The sequence below is a fragment of the Lissotriton vulgaris genome, chromosome 5 (assembly GCF_964263255.1).
Source record: "Lissotriton vulgaris chromosome 5, aLisVul1.2, whole genome shotgun sequence".
NCBI lineage: Eukaryota > Metazoa > Chordata > Amphibia > Caudata > Salamandridae > Lissotriton > Lissotriton vulgaris.
In genome coordinates, this window is record NC_141693.1 from 1,967,723,901 (window position 1) to 1,967,741,833 (window position 17,933).

Consider the following 17,933-nt stretch of genomic DNA (forward strand, 5'->3'; position numbering starts at 1 on the left):
AAATATTTAATTAATTATAATAAATTACTTCCCACCCTATTCCCCTATAAACTCACAACCGGCTACGGAAAATGAATTAATAAATTAACATAATTATCAAATAATCAATTAAGTTAAATGAATTGCCAATTAAAATTTAATTAATTACCAATTAAAAATTAACTAACAATTAATTCAAAATAAATACCAATAAATAAATTTTAAATATTTAATTAATTATAATTAAATTACTTCCTACCCTATTCCCCTATAAACCCACAACCCGCTACAGAATTAAATTACGCAAAAATTAAATAACATAAAATTCATTATTTAAAATAAATTATAAAATAAATATACACTTTTCACACATATACTAACATCCAAAACACTTTAAAAATTCGATATTATTAAAAATTCGATATATTTAATACCTATATTATATACTTCAATATTTTGACTTTCTATATTTATGAAAATCGATATTAAATTACTTACCTTAAATTCGATATTTTTGTTGACTATATTCAGTCCATTCGATATTTTGTCCATTCTATATTTTCACTTTGATATTAGTGCTATTCTATATTTTTGATTCGATATTTTGTCAGTAAACCCAAAAAAGGTTTATTTAGGTAGAAATCAATTATTATTATTAAAGAAAACCCCTAACAATTGTGTTACATTTTAAATTCTGAATTGACGTTTTTCCTGACCAGGGACTCAAAGTATAATGCCTACCAGAATGGATGACATGTGACTCCTACACCTTGTAGGCCTCTGTCTTATGTAACATTTCCTATACACTCATGTACACATGTTTGATTGTCTCTGTGCAATGTGTGTGTGATGTAAAGTGTTCTGACACCTTAAACTTTTATGAGTGGCGCAATGAAAATAAATGAATCTAAGGGACAGTGGTTATGGAGACTTGAGGGGCAAGGTCCAATGATGGTAGTGAGGGAATCTGTGGCAGCGGTGGTCATTGGGGGGCGCCAACAAACATTGTCGCACAGGGCACCACCAGTGCTAAAGCTGGCCCTGCCTACCGCTGTCCGGAAGGGCACTTCTTACTTCGATATTCTCCTATAGATGTGTCAGCAATAGACACTAATAGGCGTTCTGATCTACAAAATGCTTTAGACCTATATGAGAGACATTTTGAAGTCTCGAATTGTACTTGGAGACTACTTTGTAATGTGACATTTTTATGTGATACGAACTGAAGGCCCCATCTGCCACAGTAGAAAGAAGGTAAACAACTTGTTGACAGGTCTGGAAAGGAGTCTGCCCTTTCAGAATGTGAGGTGTCCACAGAGCTGCTGTGCCCTTATAGAATCTTAGGTCTGGCTCCTGAATAGTAAATGATTCAAGTCTCCAACCCTTATCTTGGAGGTTATTATGAGTAGTAGAGCTCCCTCTGAAGAAAGATATTGAAGGAATGCATGGAGAACTGGTACAAAAGGGCTTTTCACCAGAGCCCCAGCACTGGGCTCTGTTTCCATGCTGCACCCAGTTTAGCCTCTGGCAGCAGTAGCCCTTCTTAAATCCTCACATCTGTGTGAAAAGAGTGATTGCACATCAGGTCTGGTAGAGATCACCACTAGTTGGATTCAAATTGAGAAATTTGTAAGTCCCAACTTGACTAGATGTAAAGACTATGACAGGAGTTGAAGGGGACTGTCAGATATAGGCTCTAGACCTCGTCCACATAGAAAATCTCTTCGATTTTTACCTGTATGTCGTGGATTGTGTCTGGACGGCTCTTACTATTGTCAAGAAAGAGTCCGGAAGAGTGCCTAACTCTCCCTCTTCAGCGGTCAGGCTGTCAGCGGCAACGCTGGTAGGTTATTGTGGAGGATTTGTCAACTGATCCACGGTTAGAAGTTGCAAGTCTGGTTTTGCGGCTTTTGATGTACCTACTGATAGGTGGGATGCCTTCGGGTAGCTATGCGCTCTATAAGTGTTTGTAACAATAATAAAGGTTCTGAGATCCATGAACCAGAGTTACCAAATGCAATAGGACAATTGCATAGGGTTCTTGTTTCATGTTATGATGCAAGAAATCAGGGGGATTGGCAAAACAGCATCCACAAATATTTCATACCAAAATACTTCGAAAGCTTCCCTTTTACTGCCTGGGTGCCTTCACCTACAGGAGAATACTTGACAGAGACTAGAAAAGTTGCAAATAGGTTGCATGGTTGAGTGCATCGATGCTCGAACACCAGATTCAGCGGGATGTTCTCCAACTCGGGGAATTACATTTTCTTCCTGAACGCGACACCACAGAGTTTTGTATTTCAGGAACAGGTTGACAACACTTTGTGTCTCACTCAATTCCATAGTTGTTGGGCCTCTGGTAAAGTAGAGGTAACCTGATACCTTTTCTTTGATGATATAAAACATGCAAATAAAGTTGTCTCTTCTAACCCTACCATCTGTCTTTCAGGCCCATGGGAAACAAGCATTTGCAATGCAATAGGTCTCGCATTTGCAAGAGTTTGAGCTATTGGCATTGGAAATAACAATGCCTTTTATTTATGTTTGGAAAACGTGCAAGTGGTGCATAAAAATGTTCTTTGTACTTATAGTTGTTGCTTACGAGAAGCAAGCCTGGCTGTAACTGCGCCTCTTTCACTGCCAGCCTTGCTTCTCGTAAGCAAGGACTAGACGTGCAAAGTGCGCGTTTATGCACCCTTTACAGGTTTTTAAATCACATGAATAAAAGGCATTGTCTTTTACAATGTCAATAGCTCAAACTCTCGCAAATGCAAGACCTATTGCTTTGTGAATGCTTGTTATTTACTCTTGACAAGACTAGACAACTAGTGGATATACCAAACAAGATTTGCTGTTTGGGTTTAATAAGAATTAGACCACTAATAAAGATATTTTGCTCTACCCCACCAAAGAAAACACTGTATCTAAATGTTGAATGTGTTGGGTACAGTCATTCTGTGCAGAGATATACTTAAACTGTAATTAAAAGCAGAAGATAGCTGGATGGCTGAGCGAAGCCAAAGCCACAAGGGAAGACTTAAAAGAAATGTAAATGGTTTTCTTCCAAACTGCTGCAGAGATGCTGCCACAAGATTGCAAAATTACATTTTGTGCCTAAAAATACTACACACGCATGCAGCTCCGAGCCTACCTACAAGTCTGATTGTGTGTGGAGGTTCTGCATGTAAATTACATGTGCTGCATATCAAATGATTCTTAATATATATATATATATATATATATATATATATATATATATATATATATATATATATATATATATATATATATATAGTTGTGCTCAAATAATCAAAGGAAAACTAAACATTGCTTTTAAGCACAAGGATTATAAATATTACTAGTACAAAGGTGATTTAAAACTACAATCACAGCAAGGGATGGGGTTGCCCATTCTTCCGCTCCCACGCGTAGGACGTACTCCCCAGCAGCTAATGCAAGCTATACAGTAAGGACAAAGTAAAAGGTCTAGTCATTATGGGAGGTTACAAATGCAGACAAGGCGGTACCAAGGAGGGACTACAAAGCCTATTCACAAATAAAAAGCAACAATTTCACAAGGACAGTAACAGGAGTCAATTGAAAAGATGGGCGGGAAATGGGCGGAGCTTCTATGCCAGACCACAGTACAGCATGCCTCGCAGAGCAGAGCATATGCTGCCCAGGCTCAACCTAAAAACGTCTTTAGGGATTGTTCCACAGACCAATGTCCAATCGTGGCCAGTTCCTACATATTAGCCCCCAGCGCCTTGAGAAAGGTATCTGGCGTCAAGTAAAACTGACTTGTTGATGGAATGGATTGCCATTGAAAAGACTCTACTTGGTTTTCACTACTGAGACACTGTTAGTCAGTGAATTAACTTGCACAGATGCTCTTTTACTGCCCCACACTTCAAACATACTGGAAGAACATTTTTGATTTAATTAAAAATAGTCTGGACATTACCCCTTGCCTGAATTTTCTTATGTGATACTCGGACAACTTGAATCACAACTCTCTAATTAAATAGATGAGAATCTCCTAAACTTGATGCTAAAACTGGCCTTTAAATTGATTCTCTCCAAATGGAAGAATTATAGTGTAGTGTCCTTCTAAGTGGCACGACTGGCTCTCGTGCCTTAGAGGAGCAAATAATATCTTCTTACAACACACACCTTGGCGTTCCCCCAACAGACCTATGTGGGACTTGCTCAACAAACCTATTCCCTTAACCAAACCACCCTAGAATGGTATCTCTCCTACTTCAGCTTGACACAACAATATTTTGTGATGCTCACTACATCCTATCTTTTAACTCACAGAATGATGCAAATCGAAGGGAACAGATAATAGTTAACTTGCCTTCTTTTATATGAGAAGTTAACTTCTCAATGTTATTTTCAACTGTGGGCTGTAAAGATGAAGCATATATGATGTGCCTGTCGCACAGGCTATGTCTGCTTCTCGCTTTAGCTCCTACGCTCTTTTCCTCCTGTTTTCTCTTCTCTCCTTTACTCCTGCTCTATTTGTGCTCAATCAACTCTATTACAATATTGACTCAGTATTAATGCACAACCTGTTTCTTTGTTTATCACAGTGTCTCATATGTTTGATTATGCAAATAACTAATAAAAGTATTTGAACACAAAACAAATGGGTACGATCGATTACAATTCTTAATCCAATTTAAACAGAGTCTTCAGTGGGTGAGACTCCATGAGGGAGGCCTACCCTGAGGCCATAGAGTATAAAACTGAGAGTTCCACAGGTTTGAACCCATTTTTCTATCAATTGCACTCCTCAGCAAGGTCTGCAGGATCCATGGCTCGGATTAGACTGATTAGCCGATTGTCGAGGTAGGGATGTGCCAATGGGGTTGCTGGCACCTCACATTTCTTACAGATTTGTGGTGAAGATTTGAGACATTACCGCATACTGGGTGGGATGAAAAATATTGGAGAGAACATCACCGGGTAAGGTCAAAGAAAAATAGGGGAAGTAGTTTAACGTTGCAAAGGTCTGTGCAGGGCGTGTGTCACTGGCAAAGCCTTTAAAAAAAGGCACACGGAATCCTCTTACATATCCCATTAGAGATCAAGCACGTTTTACATTTTGAGGTACTATTAATTACTATTTAAACAGCATACACCTCCACTTTGATGCTATTGTTGCACACTCAATTTTAGCCCTTGTATGGTCAAAATCCAAAATCCACCGCCCAGGAGTTTTTCTCTTTGGATGCACATGTGAGGCACAGCAAGAGGATGACAATGGTGCCAACTGTCTGTGGCCCCCTCCACACCATCTGACATGAGAGTGATGGAGCTGAAAAACAATGACAACAACTGTTAGATCTGACAACTTTGGATGGTCTTTCCCCCACTGTTTTGCTTTTGTCCTCCATTTTTCTGGCCATATTTTTTCTGGTATTAACTCTGCGCACTGTGCCACTGCTAACCAGTGCTAAAGGGCTGGTATCCTCTCCATTAAATACATTATCCTATTGGTTCATCCCCAATTGGCCTATTTAACTTACTGATAAGAACCTAGTAAAGTGGAACTCTATGGACTCAAGGTCTGTAAGTTAAATGCTACTAGTGGGCCTGCTGCACTGATTGTGCCGCTCACTTAAGTAGCCCCTTAATCATGTCTCAAGCCTGCCATTGCAGAGCCATCCTATATGCGCAGTTTACACTTCTATGTCGACCTGGCAAAATAAACCTTTTGCCAGCCCCAAACCTTCCCTTTTTACACATATCAGTCACCCCTAAGGTATACCCTGGAGAACCCAGAGGCCAGGGTGCAATGTATTTAAAAGACAGGACACGTACTTTTAAGTTTTACATGTCTTAGTAATGAAAATTCGTTTTTCACTACTGTAAGGCCTATATCTCCCGTAGGTAACATTGGGAATAGATTATTACATTTTATAAGAGATATTTCCAAATGAGAAGATATGAAAGATTAAAGTTTGGTGTCTCTGGAATCCTAATTTAAAGTCTAATTTATGGTGAAGTCAGATCTTAAATTACAATTCTGAAAATGCCACATTTAGAAAGTTGGCAGTATCTTGTTTCAGTCATTTGGTGCCTGTAACCTGTCTCTGATCACATGACTGGGTGCAGCTGAGATTGTGTATTTCTCCTAGACAGCCACACACAATGGGAGCTTAAGTGGGACTGTATGGGCCATCCTGGCAGGATGGGAGGGAGGAGCTCGCCAAAGCCTCACTTACACCTGAATAGGCTGTGTCCTGTCCACACGCAAAGGGCTTCATAACCCCCTGGAGTAAGTATGGAGCCAGGGCACAAGAGGAGGACATCTGTGCATTTCAAAATCATGTCTTTGAATCTCCTTCATTTCAAAAGCACCACAGGGAGAAGCACTGGAACTCATATATCACCACTTCAGTACACTTCTGGACCTGTCGAAAGTGTGACAGGGAGAAGGACTGCGGTGCTGCTGAAGAACTGCCATTCTGCTGGACTGCACATTGCTGAACTCCTGCTTTGCTGATCTGCTGCCTGCTGTCCTCTTGCCTGGGTGAGAAGGACTGGACCTGTATAACTTGACCCCAGAACTAAGAGTGATTCCAAGGGCTAGCTGGTTGCCTCCTGATCTGAAGCCTCAGGGACATACAGACTTCCAGCTCCTCCACCTGGACTTTGCCATCTTCGAGTCTACCCTGCCAAGTGGTGCCACCCCAGTCCTCGAACCTTTGAGGTGGGTCTAAGGTGCTTGCCAGTGGAACCAATGCATCTCCTTGGCTGACCGGTGCATCCCTGAGCAGAACCGATGAACTAGAGCTGCTGCATGGATTGGACCTATTGCAAAAGACTCAAGTTGCCACCGCATCCCACATCTTGGGACTGATGCATCGCCTTTCGAATCACCCCTGTGCAATGTTTTATCCAGCGCTAGCTTCCTGCATCCCTCGTGGACGGAAGCCTCAACGCCAAAATGTTGCATTGCACTGGAATGGATCATCTTGTTTCTCGCCGGAAGAACCCAGAGAGTCCGCCTCCCCCCGTTCAGTTCAGAGGCCACCGAAGTCATCTGCGGCGTACCACAAGGATCATCACTCAGCCCCACACTCTTCAACATCTACATGAGCCCCCTCACAGCCATCGCACGCCAACACAACCTCCACATCATCACCTACGCCGACACCCAGCTGATCCTCTCCCTCACCAATGACCCCGCCACCTCCAAAACCAGCCTACACGAAGGGATGAAAGATGTCGCCGACTGGATGAAGAACAGACGCCTGAAACTGAACTCAGACAAGACGGAAGTCCTCATCCTGGGATCATCACCCACCACCTGGGACGACTCCTGGTGGCCTCCCGCCCTGGGCACCACTCCCAAGCCAACGGACCATGCACGCAACCTGGGCTTCATCCTGGACTCCTCCCTCTGGATGACCAGACAAGTCAACACCATCACATCATCATGCTTCAATACCCTGCGCATGCTCCGTAAGATCTTCCGATGGATCCCCACCGATACCAGGAAGACGGTCACCCAGGCACTCGTCACCAGCCGACTCGACTACGGAAACACCATCTACGCCGGAACCACAGCCAAACTTCAGAAAAGACTCCAACGCATCCAGAATGCCTCCACACGTCTCATCCTGGACATCCCCCGACACAGCCACATCTCCGGCCACCTGAGAGACCTGTACTGGCTCCCCGTCAGCAAGAGGATCACGTTCAGACTTCTCACCCATGCACACAAAGCTCTCCATGACCTGGGCCCCAAGTACCTCAACAACCGACTGACCTTCTACACGTCCACCTGCCTGCTACAATCGACCAACCTCGCCCTCGCCACGGTTCCACGCATCCGCAGAGCCACCGCCGGAGGAAGATCCTTCTCCTACCTGGCAGCCAAGTCATGGAACTCCCTACCCACCCACCTTCGGCGAACCCAGGACCATCTCGCCTTCAGGAAGCAACTCAAGACCTGGCTTTTCTAGTAGTAAACGGACCCCTCCCCCCAGCGCCTTGAGACCCGCCCGCTTGAGTAGCGCGCTATACAAATGCTATGATTGATTGATTGATTGATTGATTGATTGATTGCAGCTTCACTCATCGGAACTGACACATCGCCTCGGCTGCGCCTTGCATCCTCGACACCGGACTTCACATTGCAAGCCCTGTTGAAAGGATCGTCAACCATGACACAGCAGGACCCCGAGCCACAGCCTCATCGTATTTTGGAACCAACACATTGCCTCTGCTGCACGACACATCATTGATGTGGATCCATGGTACTCTCTGCAACCAGGATTGAAGATACTTTGTTCAGTGGGCCTAACTGGGTCCCTGTAGCCGGCCTGTGCTCCATCGTGGTCAGCCTGAACTTGTGACTTTGTCCCAATTCAGCAAGACCAGATATCACCCAATAGAGGATAGGTGTGACGCAACGGCCAGAAGGTCTGACTCCTGAGCACAGGGATCATGGTATGATCCCCGGCGGCAGCTCAACTCAGCATTATGTGACTCTGGGCAATAGCAAAGACTGTTCCCATATTCAAGGTGTATTGGGCATCGGCAGTATGGGCAACTTGCATGCCCAAGTAGCGGAAATGGTAGCACTCACGAATGTCAAGGTGAGGAGTTCCGTAATGTCCCTCCCAACGAGCCCCACCAGGGAAAACATAACTGATTTCTGGTGATTGATAGTCAGTCCCGACACTGCCCCAAACTCGGCCAACAATGTCACATGGGTCTGTATGGCCTTCACAGGTTGATGCTTGTAGAGCAGCATGTCATCGACAACTCCTTAAGGCCAGCGATAGAGACGAGCTTAGACGAGCACCAAGAGACCTCCTTAAGGTAGTGTGTAACTTAGAAATGCTAAAATCAATCAACATTGGGGGATCTCTCCATTGGAGCTCCTGAACTGTGAGACAGTAACCACAGTCTCTACCGCTTCCCATCAGGGGCCGTATTACACAAGTGCCCCGGGTGCACAACGAGCGTTTGCACTCGCTTTCTGCTCCCCGGGGCACTTTGGATTACAGAAGGAGCCACAAATGCTTGTGCAGCCCCTTCTGTAATATATATATTTCTGGTGCACATATAGCACCAGCGCTATCATTCAAAGACGTTCCTTCATTTGCATGGGGGTGTGAACAAATGAATCTGAATGGGTCACTGGCTACTGTGCAAACAGCCAGGTTCAGAGGTGCCCCTAATTACTCTAAATGAGAGGTCACTCACTGAAAGGTAGACAAGTCAGAACATACTTTCCCTCACTCTGAACTAGAGCAACTGTTAGCGCCTCTGAACATGCCCCTTTGCACAGTAGCCAGTGACCCATCCTGATTCATTCGTTAATGTGCTCTTCTATAGTTGATTTTACAGAGAATAGGCGTTACCCTTGGATTCTACTACATGATCAGATCTCCCACCAGCACATAAGCCTAGATAAGGGGCCTATTGGCCCATCCATGCAATCAGATTGTGCGTGACTCTTCCGGTTCACTGAAGGTTGCTCATGGTCCTCCTTCTTTTACGTCCTGATGAAGACCCGCCAGTTAGGTCTTTAATTGGCACACTCATTATCAGGGTTGAAACGTCGACAACATAACTATAGAAGCCTGGATTGTTTTCTGATCATCCCAAAGACAGATGTGGTTTGATTGATCAGCCTCTTTCTCTTATATAGATATACTTTGCAAATATGTGAGACCTTTTCTGACAGGCTTACCGCAATGACATGGTTCTTTGCCACTGCTGTTATTGTTGTCTATAACTTTCAGGTTCATCTTTTCCTCTTCTTTCACATCACTTGGCACACTGTCAGTGTGCCCCCTGATAGCAGCTCTCTGGAGGGGGGAAATGGGGTCCTGTGGACCGTCCAGACATAACCTTGCAGGTGTGTGCAGTCACTCACTGCACCCGCCTGCACGGCGATCTCTAATCCCCCATAAAGTGCAGGCAGGTTGACGCCTGCATAGTGAAATATGGAGCGGATGCTTCAAAGCACCTCAGTATTTCATGTGAATGTGCTGTCCCCAGGCAAGCACAACTTCACGGCTGCCCTGGGAGAAGTGCCATCAATATAATACGGCGCACTCTCCTTGTTAGCGCCAAGCACACCTTTTGAAAGGTGCACTCTGAGCTAACAAGGAAAGTGCACCGTATTCTATAATACGGCCCCTGGTCGGCAATCCTGCAAACAAGAAATACACTTTTCGAGAACAACATTCACAGTCAGATATTTGTGAAACAAATCCTTGTTCGCAAACTGACACAACCCTTGGTGATAAGGCATATCAGACTGTAACTGTGTTGCAGAGTTCCTGTGTACATACCCACCCCTGTCTTCTGGGCAAAGTAGAGATAAAGTACCTAGCAGCATTAAGCATAACTATTGCAAACGACATAACATTTTGTAGTTACTAAGCACTTCTATATTGTAATACAAGTAATGCTTTTCTATAAAAATATAAGACAGTTTGGACATTTTATTTATTGTATGTGACGTGCTGCCTCATTCCATGTGCCACACCACCCTCTCAGAGTAAGCCTTTACACTTCAACTGCCCCAACCTTTGAAAGTCAAGGCCTACAGATGAGGTACTTGTTTCCAAACACAGCAGCAACACTACTCACAAGGCCGGTCAAACTGCCCTTGACTTACAGAGGCTCCATAGCAATTCCTTGGGTACATGAACAACAGTCAGGGCATTCTGGACACATGGCTTCATCACTCACTGCCTGGAATTGTAAAGCTGAATTATAAATCTGTGAAGATGTGTTAAGCTATCAATCCTACTCCCCACCACAGGGTGATTAATGTGGTCTTCACTAGGCCACTTCCCTTACCCACATAACCTCATGCAGCACTGCTGAGTCTTGTTGAGCAGGCAATAAATAACACAAGTCCATTGTGTGCACACAGGAGAACCCAGACGTCTGGAAGCCGGCAGTATGCATGAACTTCCTGGACGCGTTCCTATCATTTGTGAAGGAGGTGGTGACCGAAGACAACCCAGAGTAAGTATTGGGGTGGGTATGGAGCAGACCGACTACTGTGCAGTTTCAATAGGGGTGTAAACGATGTAAACAACCAAGTAAAAATATGTGAAGTTGACAATTTTGTGTCAAACTCCTAAATTGCTCAGCTTTTTAAAACGTCACCTGCACATGAATAGTTGTGAAAAAAAATCTCTGCCAAAGGTAGGGATTTGTTTTTTTGTGCAAAACCAACCCTTGCTGGCAGTATTCTTTAACCACTCAACATTCTTTAAATTTAAACTTCAAAGTTTGCGGAAGTAAATCTGCACAAAGTCACATACATTAGTTTCTACAGACTACGGGCCCGATTCACAGAATCAACTTAAGACTCAATCCTAAACTTACTACTATTTTGGTATTCACAGAATGCACTTACTACTTTTGGCATTCACAGAATGAACTTACTACTTTTGGCATTCACAGAATGAACTTACTACTTTTGGTATTCACAGAAGTTAGGATTTTGTCTTAAGTTTGTCTTAAGACAAACTTAAGACAGACTTAAGACAAACTTAAGACAGACTTAAGTTAGGATTTTGTCTTAAGTCTGTCTTAAGTCTGTCTTAAGTCTGTCTTAAGTTTGTCTTAAGTCTGTATTAAGTCTGTCTTAAGACAAACTTAAGACAAAATCCTAACTTCTGTGAATACCAAAAGTAGTAAGTTCATTCTGTGAATGCCAAAAGTAGGAAATTTATTCTGTGAATGCCAAAAGTAGTAAGTGCATTCTGTGAATACCAAAATAGTAGTAAGTTTAGGATTGAGTCTTAAGTTCATTTTGTGAATCAGGCCCACCATTCTGTGAGTGATAATGAACTAGAGCAAAGACCCCTCCAGACTAAGACAGCATCAAGAGGTCAGAATTTAACAGTAATAGTTAGTGACATCCCCTATGGTAAAAGATGTAAGTAAAATTGCATTAATCGATGCTGCATCACACAAATGCATTGCTGCTGTCCTCTAGTCTGTTGTTTGGGCCTAAAACAAATGACTTATGCCATCGTTCATCCAGTGATATCTTTTGTAAATTGCCTGAATTATTCCCCATGGTCAGGCCAGGAATCGAGAGTTAAAAACTGTAATAAACAACCAGGAGCCCAAAATAGTCGTAGTTTAGTAGCCCATCCCCATCATTTTAAACCACCAACTCTTCAGCCAATGAGATGGGTGCACTGAGCTCTGTACTCCCCCTAGCTGTTACTGTGGCTCAGATTTAATAGCACTACTATGAAGGATAGATTGTACAGGTGGGGAGCTAAGACAATATATAGGGAGGAACGAGGATCGCGTGCAAATTTATCAAGGACACCAACACCGGCCACCTGAGCAGACAGTAAGAAGAGTCATTAATAAGCAGGATTGAAGCTGAAAACCACTACTTGGCAACTGTAGAATCTGCTGCTGTGGCCTGCATTCCAAGCCTCTGTTCAGCGGTAGGGTGTTAAAATATCGATAACAAAAATATAGCTGACATAAATATCGTTGCAAAAATATCGTTTACAAAAATATCGACACCCTATACTTAAACAGGTAAGTACATAAATATCGACTCCAAAATATCGTTGTAATTAATATAGATGTAAAAAATATCGACTTTTTAAAATAATTAAAATCACATTAAATAATAAATAAATATAAGTACTATTAACAAAATACATTACATTACTTTTATTTTTTAACTATTTTAAAAAAATTTACTACACTTTTTAATTATAAACTTAATAAATGTGGACATATAAATTAATTTTACACATTACTTTATATAACAACAATAATACATATATATAATTAAAATACCCCTTTACCCAAAAACCCAAAACTGACCCTGAACCCTAAAAATACCCCTTTACCCAAAAACTGAAAACTGACCCTGAACCCTAAAAATACCCTTTTACCCAAAAACTGAAAACTGACCCTGAACCCAAAAAATACCCCTTTACCCAAAAACTAAAAACTGACCCTGAACCCTAAAATACCCCTTTACCCAAAAACTAAAAACTGACCCTGAACCCTAAAAATACCCCTTTACCCAAAAACTGAAAACTGACCCTGAACCCTAAAAATACCCCTTTACCCAAAAACTGAAAACTGACCCTGAACCCAAAAAATACCCCTTTACCCAAAAACTGAAAACTGACCCTGAACCCTAAAAATACCCCTTTACCCAAAAACTGAAAACTGACCCTGAACCCTAAAAATACCTTTTTACCCAAAAACTGAAAACTGACCCTGAACCCAAAAAATACCCCTTTACCCAAAAACTAAAAACTGACCCTGAACCCTAAAAATACCCCTTTACCCAAAAACTGAAAACTGACCCTGAACCCTAAAAATACCCCTTTAACCAAAAACTGAAAACTGACCCTGAACCCAAAAAATACCCCTTTACCCAAAAACTGAAAACTGACCCTGAACCCTAAAAATACCCCTTTACCCAAAACCATTTTCACTAAAAAAATCCTGTACACACACCTAAAAATAATTAAAAAATTAACATAATTAATTACATAATTATTATTCAATTAACTAATTGAAATTAATTAACTATTATTTATTACACTATTTATATTCATTTAAAACATTAATTAATGTATTATTTCATTATATTTAAATTACTTCCCACCCTACTCCCCTATAAACCCACAACCCGCTACGGAACTATTAATACTAAATTCAACTGAAAATACATTATTAAATAATAATATACTACTAAAAATACTACTTTGCCTAAAAATAATCATTAAAAACACTACATTACTTATAATTATTTAAAAAACGATATTATTGTAAACTATGTTTTTGTAAACGATATTTATTACAACTATATTAATGTTAACGATATTACTTACCTGTCTGTCGATATTCTGGTCAGACGATATTTTTGTCATCGATATTTCTTCCTGTAGATATTTTTGCAGCGATATTTATGTTAGTCGATATTTTTACGACGATATTCCTGCTCTGTACCCTGTTCAGCATATGTCTGGGGACATGACTCTCTCCAAGTGTGCAGCCATCCCCAATATGCTTTGGTGGGATGTGCAGTTACCCTACCTTCTGGGGGGTAGCGCACCCTTCTTTTGACAGTAAGTAATAAAGGCTGAGAGCCAATAAGCAATACCCAAAATGACGATGAAGAGAAATTAGGAGAAACAACAGCATTCCTTCTTCCCAAATTCTGAAACGAGTCTAGCTGAACCAGTTATAGTTCAAATGGAAATCCAGGTTACATTGAACATGAACCATAGCCTGCTGAGAAAGGCGACAGTCTTTAGTGAAATGCAAGAACTTTTCTTATATTTATGAAGTTAATGCAAGGAAATGGGCTGTTTTGTTATAGAGGCATTTGAGATCCACCCTAATGACACGCGTGAGAGTTGGAAGTATCAGTTACCAGGGTACTGTGTTAAAGTCCAATGGCACCGGCAGCCACTAGACCGGGAACAGGTCCTGAAGAATCATTTCATGAACTGTTTAGTGATCTTTTTAATAAAAGGATGAGGAGCATTGCTCGACCTTCTAAACTTTGAAAGTTGCTTCTAATTTCTCTGCTACTGATGCATACTTAAGACCATTCATGGTAAGGTAAAGCAGCTACAGGGGGATCTGGTACAGCAGCATGGGGAATGGATTTAGATCAACGGCCTTGCACCACACACAAACATGCTTTCTCTTTGTATAGGTTTTTGTCTTGGCCAGTACTCAATCTTGCACTACTAGTCACCAATAATCTGTCGAGATATCCATATTCTAGTTGGTCAGGAACAAGCTGCCATGCTGAGTGACTTCATGTCATAGTCGTGGACTTCACCAGTGTGTCTGGAAAGAAACTTCAGAGGGATTTTCAGCTGGCTCCGTGGACTTCGGAGAGCCCACCAGGTCAGTGTAACTAAATTAGCCCAGCCAGGCTGTCAGGGCCGGACTGGCCACAGCGGGCACCGGGCATTTCCCCAGTGGGCCAGAGGGGTGGGGGCCAGTTTTGTGGCTGCAGGGAGCCGCTTTTGCAGCAGGGCTGCAAAATCGGCTCTCTGTAAGAAAAGTGGGAGCAGTGTGTAGTGGCTAACAATCCCCTCCCGTTCTCAGGGCCGGTGGAAAAGCAACCTACCAGGGCTGGTTGCTGTTCCCAGTCCAGCCCTGCAGGCTGTGCCTTTAATGGGTGCATGAAAGTCCTCCGTAAAGATATCTAACCATGTCATCTAGTAAGGCATTGCCTTTGGAGCCTAGTCAAGTCAAAGTCAAAAAGTTTATTGCATAATTAATTAAAATTATTACAAATTTCACATGATAAAATAACAATGCAAAAGATAATAGGTTTCCTAGTCGTATTACTACTCAGCGTCTAAAAATGATAAAATGCGATGTGTAAAAACATTCGTCCGGGGGTGGTCCAGCCGTCTCAGGGTCTCGATCAGTTTTTTACAGTTTAAAGTTTCCATGAGAGACCCTGGATTTGGGGTGGCCCTAATGGCCCGCCTCCTCAGTATTCCCCCTCCTCGACTTGTCCTAAGCATTTTCTCACCTCAGCCAGGAATTTGACTCCCCAGCATGCCAGAATTAAGGAGGAACCTCCCAGCCAACTTGTAACTGTGTGTCTGCAGGATCGGATGTTTTGCTCGTTTAAAATGGGTTTTAAATAACGTCGCCTCTGGGCCATGAGTGCTGGACATACACAGAGAAAATGAGCTAGGGTTTCGGTTTTATAACCACATAATGACATTGCTCCTTCTGTTGAGTCCGTTTCCAGGACGGTAATACATCTTTCAAAACATGCAGACCCATCAGGTAATCTGTAAATGGTTTTTTAGGTACCCGCTAAAATGAGATGAAAGATATGCTTAAGCTTTCAATGCTGTAAAGGAGTCAATGATGGTCCATCCATGCCGACGTTTTGCAAGTATGTTTTTTTCCTCCAGAAAGGATTTCCTTTTTGCTGCCATGTTGGCTGATCTGCTTATACATGCTTTGTCCATCCCAGTTTTCCATACTGATTCCAGCTCCAGCTGTTTCAGACATGTTTTCAAGTGCTTTCCGCAGGTGCTCGGGGTTTCGCTGTCCGCCTGTTTTTTGATTTCCTCCCAGCTCAGCCAGTCCATTGTATCTGGGTCTGCAGAGCGAAGTTTATGACAGAGATTCACGAAGCCGCTCATGCTCCAGAATTTCTGATTTTGCAGTCCAAATTCAAGCCTGACTTGCGATGGTGAGGCGGATTTTGGGAGGTTGAAGACAGCTTTATAAATTTTGATCTGTAGGTCATTTAATAGATCGGCCTCCTTGCCGCACCAAGTAACTAGACCGTAGGATAGGGTGGGCATAATTTGGGCTGCCATAACTTTTAATAGGTGCTTGTAATTAGGGCAGTCCATTTTTGCTTTTAGTAAACGGTAAGCGAAGATTAGTGATTGGGCCTTGGCTTGTATTGCTGCTTTGTGCTCCTTGTGATTTGATCCTTGTGATATTATTGTTCCGACGTACTTGTATGACCCTTGTTCTTCCACCGTTACCCCATTCGCCATCCATTTATACTTGAGCTTTTGTGGATCTACTAGATGGACCACTTTTGTTTTTGCTTTGTTTAATTCCAGCCTTTCCTGTTTCAAATAAGATGTTAATTTATTTACTGCTCTTTGTAGGCCGATTGGTGTTTTTCTCAGCAATACGATGACGTCTGCATAGTGTAAAAAATGAATTGGATTGTTGGCCAGTAATGGAGGGTGACATTCAGCCGATTCGAGCACGTTTGTGATGTTGGAAAGGAAAAGGTTAAAGAGGGTAGGGGCCAACACACAACCTTGTTTAAGGCCTTGGTGCGTTGGAATACTCGAGGTAGTACTGCCTCCATTACCCAGTTTCACTCTTGCCCAAGTGTTCTTGTATAGGACTTTTATTGCTTTTAAAAGTTGATCCAGCAAGCCCCAGGGCTTTAACTCTTCCCACAAGCGCTCTCTATTCACCCGGCCGAATGCAGACTTGATATCGATAAAACAGGCATACAGCCCAGTTCCCTTGGTTGCCGCTATTTCGGTTAGGAGTGACAGACAAGTTAAGTTTGTTATCGTTCCCATTCCTTGCCTGAACCCTGTTTGAAACTTGGGGATTATGTTTGTAACTCCTATCCACTCTTGTAACTGTGATAGAATGCAGGAGGCGTAGAGCTTGGCCTCCACATCTATTAAAGATATCAGCCTGTAATTTGAGGGGTTGCGATGGTCTCCCTGCTTAAATATCGGGTGAATAATATTACCTTTCAGGAGGCTGGGACCTCTGCATGTTTATATATGTGGTTAAAAAGACGCGTTAAGGTCTCTGACCACCAGACCGGGTCGTGCTTGAAGATCGCGTTTGGCAGCCCATTCGGGCCTGCTGCTCCTTCTGTTTTTAATCTTGATATTATGTTTCTCAATTCATTTTTGGTGGTTAAATCGACCGTTTCTGGGCCCCTTTAGTTCTTCCTCAGTCTCTGTTTCTTTGTAATCCTTGCTCATATTGCCGTTTTTTTCCTCCTCGTTTGCTTGTATCGCTTGTGAACCATTAGCGTGGCCTGGGTCTGTGTCACAGTACAAGGTAACACAGTACAAGGATTGCACATGACGGGCCCAAGTTTCAGCTCCGACCCCTGCTTCCTGTTGGAGGTTTGCCCCTTTATTTAGATCGTTGATGATGCCCCAAAAGTCCCGGCTGTTTGGCTGTTTTCCTGCACTTAGTAGTTTGTTCCAGATCGTTTCCTTGTAAGTGGACTTCGCGACCCTCAGTGACTTCCTATAAATGGTCCTTACTTCCTTCAGGTTACATTTGTTTGTCGGGAGCCCCCGTGTTTTTTGGCTTGCAAGTGCACGGACCTCTTTGGTAACCTTCCTTTTTTTGATCTTAAGTCCATATTGAACCATGGCTCCTTCATGAGGTTTATGGTTCTATGGGTTCCTTGC

General features: G+C 42.5%; 1 protein-coding gene across 1 annotated transcript in view; it reads left to right on the top strand.

The window, feature by feature from the left end:
• The window catches only part of LOC147717901 (decapping and exoribonuclease protein-like), a 154,189-nt gene that overhangs the window by 82,592 nt on the left and 53,664 nt on the right, over window positions 1-17,933 (top strand). Inside the window, exon 5 of the mRNA XM_086920583.1 lies at window positions 10,898-10,992. Coding sequence (XP_086776709.1) covers window positions 10,898-10,992 — 95 coding nt within the window. The remainder of the gene's footprint in view (window positions 1-10,897; window positions 10,993-17,933) is intronic.